Source organism: Chiloscyllium plagiosum, unplaced genomic scaffold (genome assembly GCF_037043375.1).
Source record: "Chiloscyllium plagiosum isolate Xiang-an unplaced genomic scaffold, Cpla_swu_hap1 HiC_scaffold_5, whole genome shotgun sequence".
Lineage (NCBI taxonomy): Eukaryota > Metazoa > Chordata > Chondrichthyes > Orectolobiformes > Hemiscylliidae > Chiloscyllium > Chiloscyllium plagiosum.
Window position 1 is genome coordinate 55,080,519 of NW_028270143.1, and position 24,957 is coordinate 55,105,475.

At 39.0% G+C, this 24,957-nt stretch overlaps 1 protein-coding gene across 3 annotated transcripts in view; it reads right to left on the reverse strand.

Annotated features, from left to right (window-relative positions):
• epb41l4b (erythrocyte membrane protein band 4.1 like 4B) overlaps positions 1 to 24,957 on the reverse strand; it is a 399,237-nt gene that overhangs the window by 102,642 nt on the left and 271,638 nt on the right. For all 3 annotated transcript variants that reach the window (XM_087987177.1, XM_087987176.1, XM_043690060.2), the window contains exons 16-17: positions 24,725 to 24,903; positions 1,347 to 1,468 (exon numbers count right to left, since the gene is read on the reverse strand). In XM_087987177.1, the coding sequence (XP_087843303.1) occupies positions 1,347 to 1,468; positions 24,725 to 24,903 (301 nt within the window). The remainder of the gene's footprint in view (positions 1 to 1,346; positions 1,469 to 24,724; positions 24,904 to 24,957) is intronic.

Genomic DNA, 24,957 nt, shown 5'->3' on the forward strand with positions numbered 1-24,957 from the left:
GCAAGTGGCGAACTGAAGTTACCAGTTATCCATTCTGGTTTCCAGCTTGAGATTTTTCCACATCTAATTTTCTTGTTGTGCTTGGTAAACAAAGGAAGCTGAATATTAATGACTCAAGTTGTGGAGTCAATAAGATGTTTCAACACAATCCCCTTTAATTGAGAACTTCCTGAAAACCTGCCTCATTGTCCATCAAAAGCATAAAAGATGTTGTGAGATGTTCCTGATGTCAAGATGGCCTTGCAAGACTTTTCACATAATTCAGCCATAAATCGTACCATAGCCCACATCACTCAAACCCCCAAAAGATTCTACCCATAACATTTTTTCTATCTTAGTTTATGGGCATTTTGTTTATATAAGTTACATTCGACTAAAACATGGTATAGAAGTTCAGTGCCAGTCTGATGCCAGGTATGTAGGCCTCATGTCCCAAAGACTGGCAGATTAATTCGAACAGCATATCCATCTGGCTAACTGTAACCATCAAGGTACTGACTGTACTGTGCTGCATAACTCACAAAAGCGTCCAACTTTAGATATGATTCTGAAACTGGATAATCTTGAGGAATCTTGAAGTATTATATTGACAACCAATTCAGGATTGCCGGTTGGGCATGTAGTAACTGCACTGGCATGTATTGGAAGCTACATATATTAATATACAGGTCACTGTGCAGAAGTGCAAGTGCTGCTTCCGCTTCCACTGTATAAAATAGGTGCCAGCCATTCTTTGGTTCATTTCTCAGTGTAATGTTCTGACCACCAGAGTCAACCTGCCAGTTCACGATCAACACTACATGGTGTGCGCATCAAGGCAACATCTGTATCAATCAGAGACTAACTGCCAACCAATCTCTCCTCTCATAATGTATAAATTTTTTTTTACCTTTTTTTAGTATTTTTGCAAATTGCTTCAACAAAGTGTGTTCCTTCCAGCAATACTTAAGTTCTGTACTACCAAATGACCGTTTCTTACTTCTCAGTTCATCAATCGAAACTGTTAGGTTTACTTTCAGTGTTATTAATCTCCCAGGGTTTGTATCTCAAAGCCCACAATAGGAAATTCATTTTGTTTTGAAACGTAATTATTCCTGTGCGAGTTTAGACTTGTGCAGTTTAATTACTGCATGCATGAAAATGACTAATGATAAAATAAAGACCAAATCAATCATTGCATATCCTTATCCCTAGGTTGGTATAGAAAGCTCATGAATAAACTACTCAGTTGATCAACTGAAGTATGAAAATACTATATTACCGATAGGAAATAAATGATTAAGAACAACTGATATAAGTTAGCAAGAAATGAATAAAATAGCTAAAGTTACAGTATAATAAATTACCTTGTTATTCATGTTGATATGTAATGAGGGCCACTGTCCAGTCAGCTTACCAGCTTCAACTTCTAGCTGCTTAAAACATATGGCAACCTCCTCATAGTGTGGAAGAACAGTTGAGCTCAACTCTAAAGGTAAAAGTGAAAATAAGTAAACCAAATACAAATGACAGCATAAAATACTGGACAGCTTTGTAAATATCAGCAGGAATAATAATAACACTGGGTCTGAAAAGAAAAACCTGAGTCAATAAGAAATATAAGAGCAGTGAATACTTTTTAAAGAAACAAATCCAAATCAAACTCATTTTGACGCTATACTTAGGGAATTAATGTTCATTTGATAACAGAAAAGAAAGGTTAGTGATTTAAAAATTATGATGCAATAACGATCTAAGATCTCAAGGTACAATGTAACCTTTTAGGTTAACTCACTGTTTGTTCTCCTATAGCTTAATTATCCATTGGGGAATTAATGCCTGCTGCTGACTCAGAAAAAGTCAATTTACTTCTCTCAGAATCCCTAAGGTGCTAATAGATGCCATTCGGCTCATATTTTCCACGGTTAATCCACATTAGTCTATACATACCTGGACACTATGAAGCAATTTAGCATAGGCAATCAACCTAACCTGTACATCTTTGGACTGTGGGAGGAAACTCGGAGTACCCAGCAGAAATCCAACAGACACAGTGAGAATGTGTAAACTCCACACAGACAGTCGTTTCAGGGTGGAATTGAACCTAGGACCCTAGCGCTATGTGGCAGCAGTACTAATCACTGCCACAATGACACCCCTATGGGATTAAACAGAAAATCCTGAGAGAGATACCAAGATTACTAGCCAATGCCAAAACATACAGTCAGACCCTCCCAGGTAGAAAATCAAAAAAAGCAAGTTTGACAAGATTATGTGTTTTTCTCCTCCAATTGCACTCAGTTCACAAGCCAAAATTCTTCTGTGGTGCTCAGGAAAGTTTACCCATGTATGTGGTCAATTGTTCAAATGAATTGCTGAAGTTTCAACAGGAAGGAGTCAATAGCAGCTTACACAAGTTTTTAAACCCCACAGCACAAGGTTTTTAACATCACTAAACACAATCACTAAAACCTGAATGTCTACTGCATCTACATTCAAGAGAAACAGGCTACCAGCATAAATTGAAAGTACTAGCTTTCACATCCAGTCAGGTCACAGCTAGTGTCTACATAGCTCTTTCAGTTTGACTTTAGAATGGCTACTAGTAAAATATAGCAAGCCTGTTGATTGACTTTGTTTTATTGAGACACAGGAGGGGCATGAGACAACCTATCTGAAAAGTGCACAACATCCTTGACCAGATCCTAAAGAGTAACAGTTTTCACTTATATGTTTATAATTTATGTTCAATTAGAAAATCTCCAATGGTGCTTCACAAAGATGTCATTAAACAACTAGCCAAACATAAAGGGATGATATTCTGCAGACCTGTTTTGAAGGCACTCGCATTCTGGTCAGTAAGGGGATCTTAACCACTGTGTAAAAATCTAACGATAGTTGCACTTAACATTTAACCGATATCTACTGTTATATCTAAATTTCCTAGCAGTAAACTGGGTTTTACATGATCTCGGTTAGTTAAGGAAAGCATCTAAAATTGATCTTTCTGTAACTGATATCAGCTAATGCTTTATTTTCAGAAGTATATAGATATAGTGTGACTTCGAACAGAGTCCTTTTAGCTGGACAGGTAAGGGACATACGAGACTTAGGAAAGGGGTACTCCTTCGCTTTTGTTTTTTCTAATATTTTTCACTCTGTAGGTTAATAAGAAGGTACTCTACCAAACAAGAGATTATCTGTTTTGGTGCCTCAACCACTTTGTGTATTTATTAACAACAGTAGCCCTTGTCCTAGTATGGGGACAAAACAACTAGCTGTTTGAGAAGTATCTGTTAGGTAGTTAACAATTTTTCTATGACTAAGATTGAAATAGATTGGAGTGGTAGTAAGTTTAATAAAATACATAAATAAAATAAATACTTTTGTAAAATAATTAAGTAATTTAAACATATTAATGGTAGGATAGCTAATGCATCATTTGGAGCTCCTGCATGCCATAGGGTCCAGAATAAACGCATCTGCTGTACATGTTTGAAGCTCAGGCAACTTCAGCTCATTCCTACCAGTGCAGGATCTATGTTTTCTATCAACCTAAAGTTCTGAAACTCAGGTAAATTGGAAACTTTGCATACTTCGTGAAATCCTAGCAGGACTCGATTTCCAGCATGCTACTCAAGTGAGTCCTAATGCTTCTTTCGAGACTGTTAGCTAAAGCAGACTTGAAGATACCTTGTTAACCTGGTTAGGAAATTGGATGGGGGAAATAAGGGTAATGAGCAAGTACTCTTACAGGCAAGAGATTATCAGTTTTTGTACCTCAACTACTTGACATGTTTATTAATGATTTAGTTAATGGGATTGAAAGTCACGTATCCAACATTGTAAACAATGTAGTTGGAAGCAAAGAGATATTGATAGATTAAATGAATGGGCAAAACCAGCAAATGGATGGAGAAAGGCAAAGGTGAGGTCACTCATCGTGGATCTAAAAAGGATTGAGGGGGTTACTTTTAAAATTTTGAATATGGAAACATTGAAGGACTAAAGAGACTTGATGACTGTTTTCTGAAGGTCTCCCAACCTGCATGGACTTATAGGCAATGTGCTCCACAGGTAACAAACAGGCTGCACATAAGAAATCCTCCCTTTAAGATGCACAAATGCCTGACTACAATCCAATCATGAAAGGCTCTCATAGCACAACAACAGAACTTAGTGGGAAAGCTGGGTCCTGGATGCATATATTATCGAAATGTCAAGAACAAGCCCTATAAATGAAAGGATAATTGCATCCTGGCCTTTTTATCTCAATGAATAGAAATACAAAAGTGGGGGTGGGATAGAAGTCATGCTTCAACTACACAAAGACTTGCTTAACTGTGAGCTATTGAGCAACACAACTCAGGAAGAATACACTGGCCTTGGAGGGAGTGCAGGGTAGGTTTAACAGAAAGATAGCTGGAGTTCTCATGTTCAAATATGATGGTAAATTACACAAACTAGCAGTGTATTCCCGGATTTTGGAAAGGGGAATGGGTAGGGTGCACAGAGTAAAATGTTGGGGAGTCTAAGACGAGGGGGAATTGTTTAAACTTTAGTGACAAACCTCTTAAGAATCAAAATAGGAAATACTTCTTTCTCTCAAAGATGGCTGAAGTATGGAATTCACCTTACTATCTGAAATTCATAGTTTTGTATTAATTGCAAGTTCAATGAAATGGCACAAGGAGGGTACATCGAGTTAGATTAACCATGATTTCACTGAATGACAGAACAGGTTCAAGTAACTAAATGGCCTATTTGTTGCCATGCTCCTGGGTACATACAACCAGAACTATAGGTACAAGTGAAAGGGCACAAGGCAAACCTGGATTACAGAATGAAAATAAATATTTTAAAAATTCAATACTACATCTAATTACTAAACACCTTCAAAAAGTAAGTATTTTCCTTACTTTATACTGTTAACACATCTGACAGCTCCAGTCTAGAAAATTACTTGTACATACTTTCTGACCATAAACACCCTACGATTTGATGGTCCAAATTTTTATAAACCAGTAAAACCGCTCGCATTATAACTCAAGAAATAGTAACATGAGCTCTCTCAAGACTGCTCCATCAGTCAAGAAAATCATAGTCAAACTGATTATGACCTTGGCTTCACTTTCTTGCCCATTTCCCATAACTTCTCTGTAGTTCAAAAATCTGTCCGGCACAGCCTTGAATATATTCAATGAGTAGGTTCCACTATTCTTTGGGGCAGAGCATACAAAGCTTTCACACCCATCAGAAAAGAAATTCATCCTCATCTCCAACTTAAATTGCAAACCCCTCGTTTTAAAACTGTGTCCTCTATTTCCTAGCTTCTCTCAGGAAGGAAACATCCTTTCAGTATCTATTACCAAGCCCTCTCCGAGTCCTGTATGTTTCAATTAGATCAGTTCTCAGTCTTCTGAACTCCAATGAGATTAATTCCTACCTCTCAACCTTTCCTTTTAAGAAAGCCACGGCTCAAGTAAACCTTCTCTGAAATGTCACCAATGCAAGTATATCACTCCTCAGGTGAGAAGAGCAAAACTGTATGTATTATTCTGGCTGCAGTCTCACTATTGCTCTGTATAGTTGTAGTAAGATTTCCCTTCTTTTGTACTGCAACCCCTTACAATAAAAGGCAACATCCCATTTGCCTTCCTAACTACTTGTTATCCCTGCATACTAAATTTCTGGGAATCATATATGAAATTAACCAGATCTCTCTGTACATTAGTATTCAGCTGTCTCTCTCTATCAAAATAATACAATGCTTTTCTATTCTTCCTGCCAAACCAAAAGCTTCAGATTTCCCAAATTCACTAGGCTTGTCAATTTTTTGCTGCTCATTTATCCTATCAATGTCCCTTGGAAGACTCAGTCTCCCGCTCATACTTTGTATTCTAAATATGTTTGTGTCATCAGCAAATTTGGCTGCAATGCAATATTGCCCCATCAAAGTCGCCAACACAAACTGTAAATATTTGAGCCACCAGAACGGACCCCATCAGCATTCTGCAAATTGCAGTTTGCAACCTGAATTGACCCATTTAACCAAATTCTCTGCTTCCTGTTAGTTAACCTTTCATACAACCTAGATGTAACGTCCTTAAAGAAATCTTTAAAAAGAATAGTCAGACATGATTTTATTTTCATAAAAAAACTAAATCTACCTATGTCATGATTTTCTAAACGTCCTGCTCTAACATTTATAATAATTGTTTCTAGCACTTTCCGAACTGTTTCCCAGTTTCCTACTTTTGGTTTCTCTTCATTCCAGGAATTTTGGAGGATTGCAACTGTTACGACAAGGGGTAAACCCTCTTGTTTAATTTAAACCAGCAACACAAAAAATATTTATCCTGTACAATAATCTGTGAAAATTTGAGAGGCCAAGAACTATTTAAAGTAAAAATTAACAACTTTATTGCTTAAGGTATAACAGAGAATAATTAACTAACAACTATTTACAACTCCTTCCTCTAACCTATCTTTTACGTTACCCTTCTACAATATTAGTCCAATAAAACCCCTCGGTTAAGATTTCAAAACAAAATGTTCAGATGTCGAATCTTCTCTTCCTCATCATCTTTCCTCCTTCTTAGGGATTTTTGCTGCACAGGTTACTGTTTGGTAAAGGTACCTTTAAGAGAACTATTCTCCGGGCAGCCTGCAGATGCTGGTGTCTTGAGGCAGTTCTCCTCCCAACTATTCAGTTTTCCCCAGTCTTACACCCCAAAGCATTGGATTATGTCCTTGCCTTTTAAGATTGTCAACATACTAAATTCAAACTTGATTGGAGTTTTGCTTTTTCTGGGGTATAATTTAAACTGATTGGCATAATTCAAACTTGTTTTTTGTCATCATAGACAACCCAGCTAATCTAGCTTTTGACCAAGTGTTACATTGTTAACTTATTCTGAACACTTGGTGCTGTGTCAGGTAGTTCTGTTAACTTTTAACTCTCTTAAAAGGTACAGTACACCCACATCTTCATAATACTCCCCCCCATTAAGAAAAAAATGAACTACCATAATGAAAAAATGGCTTCACTTTTTTCCTTTTTTTCAAAAAAAAAAATTACCCTAACATACAGATAGCTTTAAAATAAGTTTGCTTTAACTTCTTCCCATATATAAAACATGAAAAAAAAACAAATCTCATCTAAACTTTATCAGTTAAATCTGTGATAACGTAGCTGTGGTTACATTCTAACAACCCACAGCATGTATGATTTTTAAATTAAAAGTTTGTAACAAAAGACTCCAAAAAAATAGTCTCACATTCTTATCTTTTAAGTGTTCTAAGAATGTAAACGGATTATGATCAGTGTACACAACCGTGTCCGACACATTGTTCGTGATATACACATTAAAATGTTGTAAGATCAGTACCAAACTCAATAGTTCTTTATCGATCATGGTGTATTTCCTCTTGTGGATGTTGATCTTCTTTGAAAAGTAACCAATGGGCATTCAATCCCATCCTGTAGGAGTACAGCTCCAACTCCAATGTCACTAGCATTGATGGCGACTTTAAAAGGTTTTGAAAAGTTTGGTGAAGCTAAAACTGGTTTGGTAGTCAATATTGATTTCCAATGGTCGAATGCCTCCTGGCATTGTTCCGTCCACCGAAACTTTGTGTTCTTCCTCAGCAAATCGGTTAACGGTGCCACTACACTGCTGAAGTTTGGAACAAATTTCCGACAGAATCTGCTGAGTCCTAAGAATTGAAACACCACTTTCTTCAAGGTTGGTTGTGGAAGTTCCTCGATGGCCTTCATTTTTGCGCTCCATGGGGTAAACCTTCCATGACTGATGTTATGTCCCAAGAACGTCACCTCTGCTTTTGCAAAATCAGTTTTATTTAAGTGTATCACCAGTTTTGCTTCTCGTAGTCGTTCAAAGAGTTCTGTCAACTGTACCATGTGATCTTTTCAGGAATTACTAAAGATCACTATATCATCAAAATAGACTGCTCAGTTTGTTAACCCACCCACAACTCTGTTCATGACTCTTTGGAATGTGGCGGGTGCGTTCTTCATTCCTAACAGCATTACTTTAAACTGATATAGCCCATTTGGGATTACAAACGCAGAAATTTCTTTCACCAACTCTGATAAAGGTACCTGGCAGTAACCACACATTAAGGTGATGTAACTAGCTTGTCAGACTCTCTCAATAGAGTCCTCCAATCTAGGAATTGGATATAAGTCAGATTTTGTAATGGCGTTGACCTTCCAATAATCCATGCAGAATCATTGAGTCCCGTCCGGTTTAGGAACTAAGATGATCGGCGAACTCCACTCGCTCTGGCTTGGTTCGATGATGTCCTCATCAAGCATAGCCTCCATCTGAATTTGGCTGGCTTTGACAGGATTAAGCTAATTGGGGTGTTGTATTATCGGAGCAGTATTCCTTATGCAACTTCATGAAAATAGCATTGGTCTTCTCAATCTAATTCTTATATATGTCTTTATACTGCTAGAACACAATTGAAAGATTTGTTACATGTTCCTGAGACAGATAGCTTACTAATCTATCCCACTTCTCAAAGACTTCTTCATTTTTTAATCTAATTTGAGGCACATCAAAATTCACGTCATCTGGATTCGATTCCTCACTCTGTGGGACAGTAACTAACACCTGTTTCTCCAGTTCTTTCTCTCTAGTGTAATACAGTTTCAACATGTTCATATGACATACCTGAAACTCTTTTTGCTCTATCTGTCATCTTTACTAGATAGTTCACCTGACTCAACTTTTTCTCAATTTGATAGGACCACTAAACCTGGCTTTGAAGGGATCTCCTATCACTGGTAATATTACTAACACGTCATCCCCTCGGGAAAACATCTGAGTCTCAGAGCTTTTATCTGCCACCTGCTTCATTTATACTGTGCCCTCTTTAGGTACTGTTTAGCTAACTCACCTACTCGATTTAGTCTCTCCCTCACCTCCGATACATAATCTAAGTGTGAGATCTCCAACTTTGGTCCTGTCAATTTTTCTTTATTTAATTTCAAAGGGCCTCTCACTTCATGACCAAATATTAACTCAAAGGGAATGAACTGAGTAGATTCATTTGGAGCATCTCTTAATGGCAAACGAGTGGGATACCTTTATCCCAATCATTTGGGTAGTCCTCTCAACATGTTCTCCAATGTCTGATGCCACCTTTTTAAAGCTCCCTGGGATTCAGGATGATACACACTGGACTTAAAGTGCTGTATATGTAAGCTACCCACAACTTCTTTAAACAGCCTAGTAGTACAATTTGACTCTTGGTCCAACTGAATCTCTCTGGGTAGCCCATACCATGTGATGAAAGCTACTAACTCCTTTACCACCTTTTTTGCCTTGATACTCCATAATGGAATTACCTTCGGAAATCTGGTAGACACATCCATTATGGTCAACAAGTACTGGTTCCCACTTTTACTTCTCGGGAGGGGACCTACACAATCAATTATAACTTGCGTAAAAGGTTTTTCAAATGTGGGAATTGGCAACAAAGGGCTGCTTTTATTACTATCTGTGGCTTACCTACCATTTGGCATGTATGACACATATGGCAAAAGTTAACCACATCCTTGTGCATTCCAGGCCAATTAAAAATGTTTTTGTATCTGAGGCTGAGTCTTTCATACCCCAAGGTGACCGCCTACAGGTAGTTCATGTGCTACCCGTAACACTTCCTGTCTGAATGCTACCGGCAACACAATCTGGTGCACTTCGGCCTATTTCTCCTCTGCACTAACCTGCTGTGGTCTCCATTTTCACTTCTATCTCTCAGATAGTAACTTTCCAGAATATTCTCTGCCTCATCTTCAGAGTATGCATTCACATATATGTCTTTTATCATCTTGTCTTGCTGTTGCAAGTCTCTTAGCCTTTCAGGACTTAACACTTCTGTCTGACTCTGCCTGTTCAGGTTTTTCCTGCGCCATTCATCTTTCTCTTTACTTTTTGCTTCGTTATGATAGTGGGATTTTGTTACCACAGTCTGGGAAAATACCAGAATATCTGTTTTAACTTCTCAGTTTCTTGGTCTTCCTTATGCTTCTCCACAACAAGGGCTGTCACTCCCACTTGGATCCTGCCAAATCATTCCCAAGAACAAACTAAATTCCTTGAACTGACACTCTGTCAATCACTCCCACTGTTACTTCCCCAGTGTTGAGTTGGCATTCCAACCTGATCTTATACAGGGGAATGCTAAATTTCTGTCCATCCACCCACAAATTATCACATTCTCAGGTAACAGATCAGGAAGTGTGTATATTCACTCATCCCTTACTATCAGTGACTGGTTAGATCCTGTATCTCTCAAATTGTAACTTCTTGTCCTTCTCCTCCTGTTCTTTCTGAGTAAACTTTACCCACAGAGGCAGATTCTTTGTAGCAATCAGGTACTAATTCCATACCCAGCCCCTGCCTAGGCTATGCACTCTCCTGCAGCTCCTCGGCTCTTCTTGGGGTCTCTTTTACTCCCTTCACCAATGCCACTGGCTTTGCTTCTTTTACCACATCTTCTCCCACAGTGTTGTTCTTTAATGACTAGCACTGCGACTTTATGTGTCCCACCTTCTGGCAGTGAAAACACCTCTTCCTAGTGTCCTTCTGAAATCACCAGCACTGAAGTTTCCTGTGTCCCACTGCATTACAGTGAAAACACCTGAGCCTTTCACCTCCTTTTCACCCTCTTGGGCTTCTTAAACATGTGGTAAATTCTGACCAGTGTGCTCTACTCTTGGTTTTGTAGTGTAGGATCTCCCCTTCTCCCAACTTCAATCCCTCACAGGACAAAATTCTGGCCGGAAGCTTGTCTGATCCACCAACATGTACTCACCTGCTAATTCTGCTGCCCTTCTCACTTTCTGAACTTTCTGCTCCACCACGTGAATTCTTACCATCTCTGGAAGTGAGTTTTTAAACTCCTCCAGCAGAATAATCTCTCCTAAAGCTTCAAATGTCCCATCTATTTTCAAAGCACGCACCCATCGATCAAAATGACTATGTTTAATTCTTTCAGACTCAACATAAGTCTGACCTGGTTCCTTCTTTGTGTTTCTGAACCACTGTCTATATGCTTCTGATATCAATTCATAAGCATTTAAAATAGCCTGTTTGACCTCTTCATAGTCTCTTGAACCCTCATCTGACAGCGCTGCAAATACCTCACTAGCTCTGCCTACCAGTTTCATCTGAACCAGCATTACCCACAAATCCACACACCACTCAATCTATGTAGCCAATTTTTCAAATGAAATAAAGAAAGCTTCAATATCTTTCTCATCAAAATGTAGCAGAGTTTTGACATACTTATATATATATCACAATCTTCTCTTTTAATCTCCATCCTGTTAACCTGACTTTGCTAAGTCATAACTTCTCAAGCTCAAATTTTTTTTGTCAGCTAAGCACCTTCTTTCTTTTTTTCCCCCTCTCTCCCATTCTTCTCTTTCACTTTGCTCAGCTAAGAACCTTCTTTCTCTCCTCTCTCTCCCTTTGTTTATCTTCTAACTCCATTTTCCTCAATTGTAATTTAAGTTTTTCTACCTCTACTGCACTTGTCTGTTTTTCTGATACACCGAAGTGTTTGAGTAACTCCGAGAATTTCAGCTTTACTTTTGTCCTTAGTTAAACTCAAATCTAACTTCGTTGCTAATTCTAAAAGTATGGGTTTTTCCTTTCCTTCTCAACTTTATTGGCAAATTTGAGAATCATCTTCAAATCCCAGAACTTCTCTAGCAATATCATCCTGAATTTCAGTAGCTCGACAGGGATGGGACATTTTTGTTGTTGAGTCTTTCTTTCTTCCTTCATGGAATGAATCTTTGTTCACAGTTATGAAGCAGCTCTTATATGTCTGCATCGCTTCTTACAGTCAACTACAGCCAACTTTCTTCATATATCCATAATTTGGGACACTGTTTCAGATCCAAGTTTCTCAAACTCCAAGTGAAATTCCATCATGCTGTGATCACAGAATTAGCTGGATAAACTCAGCAGGTCTGGCAGCAGCTGTGGGGAGAAAGTAGGGTTAATTTCATGAGATCCAGTAACACGTCATCAGAATGTATCTCTGAATTAAAATGTGATTTGTTCAACATTTCAGCATTAAGCAATGTGCATTACATGGCAGAGTGGGAACTTAATATTAAAAAAAAATCAGATTATTTTAATGAAGTAAGTTAGCATGAAGAATAGGTTTTCTTGAGACTGACCCATGACCCTTGAGACCGAAACAAATTAGATTAGATTAGATTACTTAGTGTGGAAACAGGCCCTTCAGCCCAACAAGTCCACACCAACCCTCCGAAGAGCAACCCACCCAGACCCATTCCCCTACATTTACCCCTTCACCTAACAGTACGGGCAATTTAGCCTGGCCAATTCACCCAACCTGCACATTTTTGGACTATGGGAGGAAATCGGAGCACCCAGACATGAGGAAAATGTGCAAACTCCACACAGACAGTTGCCTGAGGCAGGAATTGAACCCGAGTCTCTGGCGCTGTGAGGCAGCAGTGCTAACCACTGTGCTACCGTGCCGCCCAAGAAGATTTTAAAAGTTCACTGATAAGTTCAGGACCAATTCCAAGATTAGATTAGATTCCCTACAATGTGGAAACAGGCCCTTCGGCCCAACCAGTCCACACCGACCCTCCTGAAGAGTAACCCACCCAGACTCATTTCCTTCTGACTGATGCACCTAGCACTATGGGCAATTTAGCATGGCAATTCACCTGACTTGCACATCTTTGGACTGTGGGAGGAAACCGGATCACCCAGAAGAAACCCACGAAGACATGGCGTGAATGTGCAAACTCCACACAGGCAGTCGCCCGAGGTTGGAATCGAACCTGAGACACTGGTGCTGTGAAGCAGCAGTGCTAACCACTGAGCCACCGTGCTGAATATGGATTCAAGCAAGTAGTGCATGTCTTGGGCTTTTCCTTTACTGTCTAATCAGCTTTGGGAAGGAGTAGACAGAATTTACCTTATTTTCTATCCACATGAAGAAGCACTTCATATAGCCTTGCATTCTTAATGTGTTGGCTAAAGTCAGAATCTCATCACATAGGACACAATGGATAAAAAACACAGAATGCACTAATTATAGAATGACCCCTTCCTGCATCTATAGAGCATGTGCACAGTTATACACCTCATGTAAGATGCTCAGTTAGGATGTGTTATGTGTCAATGCAATATTCAAATATTTTCTTTTCTGGTAATGGAACGGTCAGCAGGATCTTAAGTGGTCAATTACAGGCTTTGATTGTTTTTGAAACTATACATCAACACGGTAGTTTCTCAATAATTGAGCAGCTGGAACACCACTGTTGAACCCATCATCTAAATTCAGTTCTGCAGTGCCTTTGAAGGATAGTACTAGAGCTGACTCAAGTAAAACTGCAAAAGCTGGTTAACAGTTACTGAAGCATCAGGACAGTTTTAAAAGTGTAAAGCTCAAATGATTCAAACCTTTAAAAGCAGCAATAACATATTGAGTTGATGCAGCATGAGAGGCTGATGAAGTACAGTGATTTGGATGGTGATGAGCATGTGTTGAAAATTGTTACCCTTCACTGCCCTGCTATTTCCAAAGTTGTCACAGAAGTTAAATACTTGTAATTGTAAGTAAAATCCCCCAATTTACCTGTCTTTTAATCCCACATTGACAGAAAGCATGGACCAGGTTTCTGTTCTTAACAAAAATTGCTTTTCATTGCAAATAAATAAATTATAACTACAGATAAACAATTATGAACCACTGATATATAGCTCTGTTAACTAAAACTCTAACCCACTTTGAAAGTGCACTCTCTAGACACATATACAGGTAGTTAGATACAAATAAACCCTGGATCTTATGGGTAGAGGGCAAGCGTAGGAAGGCAATTCACAGGCTTTGCTGTGGTAATCCTTTTGCTGATCAGAATGCTGTTTCTTGATCTTTGTTTTCCAGTTACTTTCACTTGTTTGCAGGAAGCAGACAGTGACTGTGAAAGTCTGACTTATTAATTAAAATTCATAGCTTAAGAAAATTATTGAGAGGAAGTAAACTGGCTATCTTCAGGCTTGAGATGCAAAGAAACAACACAGTTCTTTCCCTTCTGAAGGGTTTGATTCTTTCTGTACAAACATTCACACATCCAAGCTGTTCAGCCAACTGGGAGCCAATCATACAGTTGCTGGTATGCAAATAGGCCCTTGTCATTTATAACTGGCTACTAGTCCACAGACCAAGTAAGTTACTTCATTGATTCCAGCTAAAGCCCCACTTGTAATCCCCCTTCAAGCTTGAAGTCTCTTGGACATTCCCTCCTCTTGTCCTATGTATATCACCACTATCTTGTATCCAAAATATCACCTTCCCATTTGACCTTTCCTAACTGCCTCACATTTGTTCCCAACAATAAACACTTTTTCTTCCTCATATTACTACAGCTTATTTGCTCTGTTGTTTTTCCATAATGTAGTTCAAGTAAATTGTATGTATACTTAACTGTTTATCTGGATTTACATAATTGTCAATTCATTATAGATCAGAAGGTGTACTTCGATGTGATTCAATGTGACAAAATGCTTAAATACAGGGTGGAGAACTGAAGTAAATTATTATTTATTTCGCAAAACATTCAAACTTCTTAATGTATTAAAGATCTAGCTGTAAGGATATTACACAAATGTATACTTGGAAAGTCTCCATGTGGTAAATTTGTTGGTCAAATTCATGAAGCAAAGGCTGATGTAGAATTAAAGTGCTAATTATTTAGCCACTGCTTGGTTTAAAACAATGTAAACGTATTTTCAAACATATGTGTTCATTTTTTCTCTGATGTCTGCTGACATTTAAGAGCATGTGTAGTACAAACAATAAAAGTCAATCAATTTTTAAAAGAGTGATAAAAAACAAGTAAATACACCAAAATGGAAAGATTTAAATGAAAGTATAGATTGGGACATGTAAAAAAGTGTGAAGCAATGTAGTATTTTTGTAAATTAAGAAAAAAATGGCAGTACGGTGGCTAGTGGTTAGCACTGCTGCCTCACAGCACCAGGGTCTCAGGTTCAATTCCAGCCTCGGACTGTATGGAGTTTGGACGTTCTCCCTGTGTCTGCATGGGTTTCCTCTGGGTGCTCCGGTTTCCTCCCACAGTCCAAAGATGTGCAGGTCAGGTGAATTGGCCATGCTAAATTGCCCCTAATGTTAGCTGCATTAATCAGAGGAAAATGGGTCTGGGTGGGTTGCTCTTCAGAGGGTCGGTGTGGACTTGTTGGGCTGAAGGGCCTGTTTCCATACTGTAGGGAATCTAATCTAATCTTATACTGGATGGGGGGTGAGCATGTACAGTTGGAAATTATTGGCAGAACATTTGTGTCAGCAAACAATACCTGTTTTTGTACGTACACAAACTGCATTCCCTGTTGTAACAATTTAACACCCAAAATCCCAATGAAAATTGTGATGGAAGGTGTGCATTATTTTTTATCACTTTTGGAATTTGAATTATTTCAAAAATAAGAGACAGATAGATTGTATTCGGCTCTAAGAAGATTTTTCTTTTTCCAAATAGGAGACAAAATCATGACAATGACCTAAAGGTATCAATTCTGTCTCAAAGCTGGTCCTTTTTTCTGAAAGCTGTTCCTTTTCTCAATGATACTGTGTCCTTGGTGTTTTTCAGAGGGGTCATAAACCACTCAGGCTCTGAATCGACTGGTTTTGGTACAGAGATAAAAGTGTATTGAGAGGCCGTTTGTTTATATGTAAACAGATGAGACTTTAGACCAAAGGTTATGTTTTAGAAGTGACCTGTATAATGAAAAGGGCGTGGTTAGTCCTAGAAATTTTGTTTGAGTCAGTTCAGTAGTGGAGCTGTGTCGAAACATGCTGCTAAACTCTATCTCCTTCTGCCCTTCTAACTTCAACCTGTAAGCCTTTGTTTCATTTTTACTGTGTTTAAGGGGTTTGTTTATTGGGACTGTTGTGCATATTTGGAATGGCATAATTAAGTCTAGATTGGATAGACTGAGTTCCATACTTTTGTGAATAAATTTTAGTCTGTTTTAAAACCTGGTAGTCAACCTACCTAACTTACTCTGGGTAATTTTCACTGTACACTTACTGAAACAAATTGCAAAGTCATGGTCTGGGCTGCCTGCTTAAGAGTGTTTTGAGCGGGCTGGCTTAGTCCAAACAATTCCAACAAGACACGTGACTGCAGTCAAGTGGCTTTAGCAGAAATGGTTTCTAGTCTGTGAAGCAGCCAGGCCAAAAGAGGTTCTATAGAAGTCCTCAAATTGCTAGAACAGTAACATTTTAGACCCACCAAAACTGTGAAACCTCCATGCCTGCAGACTTTGAAAGGAGTCCTACAATTATCTTTGCAGTCAAAATAATAGAAAGTGTAAGGAGTCAGTTCGTTGAAAACTAAATGAGTTAAGAGAGAAATCTAATATCTCTGGACTTAACTATCTATAAAATAGTGTGTTGGGAATTAAGTCAAAAGTGGGTGTTGTTGTTTGTGTTTAGATCTTTGAGAAATGTCTTCTATATCACCTAATTAGTTTTTGTTCCCCCTTTTGTGTTATACATGTATGTTTGCTTTTTTAAGAACATGTACAGACTTAGGTGAATACGTTCCAGTGACTAGCCACCACATTAACTCTTAAAAATATTGAGTTCATGCTCTATTATGCCAGGTTTCATTCCTGTCCTGTAGTACTATTACAAAGTTATGATTCCATATCCAAACTATTCCATGATGCTTAACCATTGCACGTTGCCATTTCTAGTGCCTCTGATCTCTTTTGAGTCAACCACAGCCATTCCAAGATCCTGCTGTGACCCTGCAATCACTCTGGTACAAACAACTATCCTCCCAGTCACTATGGTCTTGCTGACATCCTGACCTACACTGTCTCCCAAGGCCTAAACACAATGTCTCCCAAGTCTCCTTTCTCACAGGAATACATATGTGGCTAAAACAAAAGAAAAATACTGTAGAAAGAACTCCACCAGAGTTGGACCTGAAACCTTACCACTTGCTTTAATGGTTTCTCCAGGTGTGTTCCCAATTCTATTTTTGAAACCAAAAGAAACACATGCATTTACATGGAATTGCATTAAGAGATCAGTTATGGCATACTGGTAACACTTTATTCCTCAGTGGGAAGGACATGGATTGAAGCCCTGTACCCGAGACTTGAAAAACATGTTGTTTGGTGCTTCAGTGAAGTACTGAGGGAGCCAGTTTTTGATGAGAAATTAAACTGACGCCCTCATCTGTCTTTTGGGTGAGCGTTAAAGAATTCTTTGCTCAATGGCAAAGCAGTATCACCATATTGGTACGTATTTATACCTCAATCAACATCACCAAAACAGATTATTTTGTCATTATCTCATTAGTGTTTATAGGGCTTTACTCAAATTAGCTGGTGTGTTTCAGACATTACAAGTGACGCACAACTTAGAGTCATAGAGATGGACAGCATGGTAACAGACTCTTTGGTCCAACTCGTCCATGCCGACCAGATATCCCAACCTAATCTAGTCCCATTTGCCAGCACTTGGACCATATCCCTCTAAACCCTTCCTATTCATATACGCATCCAGATGCCTTTGAAATGTTGCAATTGTACCAGCCTCCACCACTTTCTCTGGCAGCTCATTCCATACACGCACCACCCTCTGTGTGAAAAAGTTGCCCCTTAGGTCCCCATTATATCTTCCCCCTCTCACCCTAAACCTATGCCCTCTAGTTCTGGACTCCCACACCCCAGGGAAAAGACCTTGTCTATTTAACCTATCCATGCCCCTCATGATCTTACTAACCTCGATGAGGTCACCCCTCAGCCTTCAACACTCCAGGGAAAACAGTCTAGCCTATTCAGCTCAAATAGCTCAAATCCTCCAACACTGGCAACACCCTTGTAAATCTTTTCTGAACACTTCCGTTTCATAACATCCTTCCGATAGGAAAGGCCACCAGAACTGCATGTAATATTTTAAAAGTAGCCTAAACAACATCCTGTACAGCCGCAACATGACCTACCAACTCTTATACTCTATGCTCTAACCAATAAAGGAAAACATACCAAACGTCTTCTTCACTATCCTACCTACCTGCAACTCCACTTTCAAGGAGCTATGAACCTGCACTCCAAGGTCTCTTTGTTCAGCAACACTCCCTAGGACCTTACCATTAAGTGTATAAGTCCTGTTAAGATTTGCTTTTCCAAAAGCTTAATTAGCTTCAACGTTTTGCCAAGCGTTGAGGTCGAGCAAGGAACTAAATAAATGCAAGTTTTTTTTGGCTATCAAGAATCTGGGAAGGACATGGGAGAGACTGGAGAAAGTGACATGGCTTAAAGGCTAGAAAAAGGAGAACCTGCAAAGTTTGTAGGTATACAGAGGGGTTGGTTTGAAGAGCAAGAGGGAGGAAGCAGCAGATGGATCGTCTCAATCTTGGTGACAAAGATCCCCATCAGTCCCTCATATGCTTTCACAGGAGGAGGAGGTGGAGGTGGTAGGGCAGAGGCATTTAAAGGGCCAATAGAGAAAAGAAACAAGCAGTTATTTTTGCTCATAACTGCTCACAGAAAAACAGCAATATCAGACATACACTGGGACCAATTCATAAAATATGGATCAATAATGCCTTTTAGACACACAAGTAAAAGATGAAGGAACAATACCAAACCTGATGAAGCAATAGACAATGCAAAGACAAGAATAAAAAATGACAATGACACTTTGCTCGCATCTACCACTAAATTCCACAAAGTCAACAACTCCATTTGTCTCCAATACATGCCTACCATTACAGATAATAGGAAATCTGAAAACAGTACACATACAGAGATGAACATCAACCTGGCACACACGGTGAAACTACATCTTATCTATGACTTTGAGAGATACAAAACATATATATATACTTATATTAAAATTTGTATATGGCCTGCACTTCCAGTACGTATCCCTCTGTTGACTGTCAAGGTAAAAGTCCTGTCAGCATTTATCCAGAATAGCGTCACGGTATCTTCAGTCCACTTACTGTACTCTAGCAAAAGCTGTTCTGCTCAATTGATGGCAATATTCTGTAAAATGCAAGTTGGTCTTCATCTGCTTTGAATAACGTAAGAAATAGGACAAGGAGTAGGCCATCTGGCTCACCAAGCCTTCTCCACCATTCAATAAGATCAAGGCTGATCCTCTCATAGACTCGTTCCACTTATCCACCCACTCACATAACCCTTAATTCCTTTGCTGTTCAAAAATCTATCTTTGCCTTAAAAACGTTCACTGGGCAGAATTCCACAGATTCACAATCCTTTGGGTGAAGAGGTTCCTCCTCAACTCAGTCTTTAATCTGCTCCCCTTTATTTTGAGGCTATGCCTCCTTGTTCTAGTTTCACCTGCCATTGGAAACAACCTCCCTGCTTCTACCTTATAAAATTATGAAAGGAATAGATATGTTTCTATAAGATCCCCCCCATCATTCTTCTAAATTCCAATGAGTATCGTCTCAATCTCTCCTTATAAGTCAACTCTCTCAACTCTGGAATCACCCTGGTGAACCTCCCCTGCACCCCCTCAAGTGTCAGTACATCCTTTCTCAAGTAAGGAGACCAAAATTGTACACAGGTGTGACCTCACCAGCACCCTATACAGTGACAGCATAACTTCCCTATTTTTAAACTCAATCCCTCTCGCAATGAAGGACAATATTCAATTTTTCTTCTTAATTATCTGGTGCACCAGCAAAAGAACATTTTGTGATTTGTGGACAATGACAGTCAGGACCCTCTGCACAGCAGCATGCTGCAAATTTTCACCATTTAAATAATAGTCCATTTTGCTGTTAGTCCTACCAAAATGGATGAGCTCACATTTACCAATATTGTATTTCATCTGGCTTTTGTTTCCTGGTCTTTGCTCCAGTTTCACCTGTTTTGCTCCTGTCTTGTTAAGATTATACTTCCGTTATTGGCTGCCTTATTTCCAGTACTTCTCACCCAAAGCAAAAGAAAGTAAAAGACAACACAAACACAGTCATACAGTATGTAAACAGCCCTTCAGCCCAACTTGTCAACACCAACCTAAACTACAACTCATCTCTAATTTACTAAGGCAATGTATCATTTGCCGGCATTTAGTCCATATATATCTAAATCATTCCTAACCATATACCTGTCCAAATGTCTTTCAAATGTTGTAATTGTACCTGCCTCTACCACTTCCTCTGGCAGCTCATTCCATACACGCACCACCCTCTGCATGAAAAGAATGTCCCCTTTAAATCTTTCCCCTCTCACCTTAAGTATATGCCCTTTAATTTTGGACTCTCTTACGCTGGGGAAAAGACTTGGCTGTTCACCTTACCTGCCCCTCATGACTTTATAAACCACTGTAAGTTCATCCCTCAACCTCCGACACTGCAGAGAATAAAGTCCTAGCTTCTCCTAATAATTCAAACCTTACAGTCTTTGTTTCTTTGTAATTTTTTTTGCACCCTTTCAAGTTTAATAACATCCTTCCTATAGCATGCGACCAGAAATTGTACATAGTACTCCAAATGTGGCCTTACCAATGTCTTGAACAGCTGTAACATAACATCACAACTCCTGTATTCAATGCTCTGACCAATGAAGGCAAGCGGACCAAATATCTTCTTCACCACTCTATCTACCTGTGATGAGATGTTTAAGGAACTAGCTGTCTGCACTCCTAGCTTTCTTTGTTCGACAACACATCCCACGATCCTACCATTGACTAAGAGGCCCTGATTCTTTCTCTACTATTTAAGTTCGAGAAGGTAATGGGATGGTTAGAGGGAGAAAGTGATATTGGCAAAGTGAGATTATGTTGGATTAGAAATAGTAGCAACTTGGTTAAAATGGGCAAGGAATAGTGGAAAGCTTTAGAGTCACCTTGAAATGGTTCTATCACTCTGATAGCAATGTCAGAAAATTGATTTTTCCCAAGCAAATCTCTTCATTCTAACTTCCCTGATCTTCGCAATGATTAAATATTATAGAAATGGAGGATAGATACTGGTTTCGTTATTCAAATAAAAAGATTACCTCGATCACAACTCATAAGTATTTGACAGGTAACACTCATGTAACGAACAAAAAACAAATTAAAACAAAACATGATAGATGGCAAGCACCTGATACTTTCAGATGAGTCACTTCCCATTAAACGAGAACTAAAAAGCTACTTTCAGATAATGTAGATTTGATTTTAAAAGGCCAACTAGAAATTCCTGACAGTCCCATTATACAAGAGCTGTTAGAAGAGTGGTGCACTCAATAGGAAATGTCAGTGAGGAGGTGGATCAAATTGTAGCACAAACAGACTTTAAATGAAGCAGCACAATAAGTACTTAACCAACAAGATGTAGAACATGTGCAAAAGAAATAATCGTTTAACATATGGAGTCTATATCAAGCGATTTTTAAAATATTATTTTATCCAGGTTTTAAATCTACAACAAAGTAAAGGTGTACTGATTATAAATCCATAAGCCTCCAATTTGATTGCAGTTATTCTCTATTAATTTTATTTTGTACATTGCAATCCTCATGAATCCATCACATACTCTCACCCACATTTCAGAAACTGGCTTTCACTTTCCACTGTAGCTGGCACAATTAACACCAATAGTCTTTATACCTATAAGCAGTTATGCTTCTGTACAATCCAACTGACTTTGTAGAATATTATACACCAATTGACTTCACCACTTACAACCACAAATGAGGATTAATAATTATACAACCTCAACAAATATTAAGTGATCAGGTAGCTTACGGGTTTAGCAGTCAGTTGACTCACCATACATTTCAAACACTGCAATATCATATTAGTGGGAGCTAGCGAGGACAGCAGTTGCTGGAGAAGTCAGAGTCAATCAAGCACCGTGCTGGAAAAAGCACAGCAGGTCAGACAGCATCTGAGGAGCGAGAGAGTCGATGTTTTGGGCCCCCTTCCCCATCCTATCCCAGATCCAATCCTCTGACTCAGCTCCCCCTCTTCACTTAACCTATCTGTCCATCTCCCTTCCCACCTGTCCGCACATTTCCCACCAAATATCACAATCGCCTCCTATCTTCGCCCATCTAGCACCATCCCATCCCAACTACCCTTCCCAGAGCCCCAACCCCCTCCCCTATTTATTTCTCTGCCCCTTTCTCCCTCACCAGTCCTGATGAAGGGTCAAGCCTGAGTTGGGAGTTGAGAAATTGTGTTAGATCTGGGAGAGTGGAAGTGTAGACATTTGGGTGGGCAGTTTGGGTGAGGTCAGGGTTGGGAACATATAGAGTTGGGAGGGGTAGAGGTGTCAGTTGAGTGGCACTGGAAAAAGCACAGCATTCAGGCAGCATCTGAGGAGCTGAAGAGTTGACATTTTGGGCATAAGCTCTTAATCAGGACTGATTAAGGGTCCTGCCTGAAACATTGACTTTCCTGCTCCTCAGATGCTGCCTGACCTGCTGTGCTTTTTTCAGTGCCATGTTTTATTGACTCTGACTTTCCAGTATCTGCAGTCCTCACTATCACCTAGGGGTGTCAGTTGAGGTAGGTTTGAGGGTTCCCACTGGGGCGTGGAGAGATGTTGGGACGAATAGGAGGTGGGGTGACAGGCAAGCTCAGAGCCATGGTTATATGATGGCAATGGTTCAATTTTCATGACTATATAGTAATCACAGCATATTTTAATCCTTCTGAACTTCCATGGCTGATTGTCCAGGCAAATGAGTTGAACTTCTCGGAAGTCTCTAACTCATGAGTTGGAAATTATTTTTGGGCTATCTAATTGCCCATCAGAAGACCATAATAAATAGAAAGAGGAGTAGGCTGTTCAGGCCATTGAGCCTGCACTGCCATTCAATAAGATTATGGTTGCTCTGACACTCCTGATTTCCACTTTCCTATCCTTTCTCCTTGATCCTTGATTCCCCGACTGTTGAAAAATCTATCTCAGCCTTAAGTATACACAATGACTCTGCCCCACAGATGTCTGCGGCAAGGAGTTCCAAAGACACTCAACCCTCTGACAGAAAACATTCCGCCTCATCTCAGACTTAAATTGGCGGCCTTTTATTTTGAGGCTATGTCCTCTGCTCCTAGACTCTCCCATGAGTGGAAACATTCTTTCAGCATTTACCCTACCAAGCCCCTCAAAAATTCTATATGTTTCAATGAGAAATCGAAACCTCCTAGGCAATTCCTGCATGGGACTATCAGGGTTTCCCTTATGCATCTTTCAAGGTACATTGTTGCAATGACTAACATGCAATTGGAAGATCTGGGACTTCCTTTCAAGGTTTAATTGAGTCCTTTAATGACTTACTTTAAAGTTTCAAAGAAAAAGTTCTGTCTAATATCATGTTTCAAATTATGAATATATGTAAATTCAATTAAAACAATTGCAGATAAATGGCTAAAAGTATACGTGTGCAATAAGCTATCAGAAAATATCTCTACTGCAACCAGTATGGATAAGTTTCAAGAAAAATCAAATCGATGATGCAGTGACAGGAAGGAATGTGTTTTTGAGATCAACCAAAATGGCTTTGGTCAATTGACCTGTTCCCAAAACATTCTATTTGCAAAGGTCATCCTCAGCCATTCTTTAAAGACTTTTTGTAATCAGTATCGGAATAACAAACAGTATTGGTAATCAACATCTTTGCTTGAAATATTTCACTTTTAAGATCATTAGCTGAAACCAGATTCGAAATTGACTGCTTACCTAATAGAATGCTAGTTATTATTTCTGAATGAAACATCTCCAAGTTGCATTCTCAAATTGATGTGAAATGCAATAAGTACCTAAATTATAATAAATTATTTCAGTACCTGTTATTAAAAATCAAATATTACAGCATGGACGGGTTGGACCGAAGGGTCTGTTTCCCATGCTCTACATCTCTATGACTGCGAAGAATGCTATTTTATATTTATGATTGCACACGTTACTTGTATTTTGACAAATTGACTGGATTTGATACTAATGAAGGAGTTCAGAAATAGCATACTAATTGAAGGAACCAAAAGATAAACAAATTAAATCACTTACTTCATAAAATCTGAAGTGACTCTAACGTTCTGTTAACAGCATTATTTTTGGGAGTAGTTTGACAATACTTTCACAATATACAGGTAAACGTGGCTGCCCTTCACAATTATTCAAAGTGCTATATAAAAACCCTTGGCAAGGTATGAAAAGAAGAAACAGCTCCTGTATTCATTTTTTATAGGGTTGGCTTTCTTGCTAAATGCTTGTAAGCCTTGTGCCTATTTACACACCCCTAGCAGCAACTATGTGAGAAAAAGCAACTGTGAATACTGCTTATCAAGCTAATTCTAGGTTATGTCACAGTTAAAGGAAAGTGGGGTCATGATGAGAAATCAGAAAACTTCCTGTGATGATGCTATGTCTTTTCCCTTCCCCAGGTGCATCCCTCTGTTCCTTACATTGGTATACAGTAATTGAGTTGGTGTCTGATTTTTGAAGTTTGAAAACAGACTAGACTGTTCCAGAGGCACTATCTTAAGGTTTCCACAAAGGCACTATAACAAATTATTGCCAATAAGTGCCATTACCAGTAGCCTTGTAATACAAGCGAACATAAATTTCTGTTGACATTATCATCTAAAGACAAAACTAGCTTTTTCATTCATCTTTCAACTTAACTCTGACATGGCATTTGAAACTTACTGCTTGGGCTTGGCATTCCAGGATAAGCATCTGTGTCTTCCAACTCCAAAGTCATCAGACCAAGGTTGGGGTGGTGATGCCTTCCCCCAGTTTTCCCAGTGAATGGTGTTCCACCGTTCTCTTCTACGCTGAACTGCTGTAGATCGGTGCTGTTTAATAATGGTGCTATCAAAGGATGGCTGCAATTTCATGTACATTAAAGTCAAGAAAACTTCATGAGAAATGAGAATAGC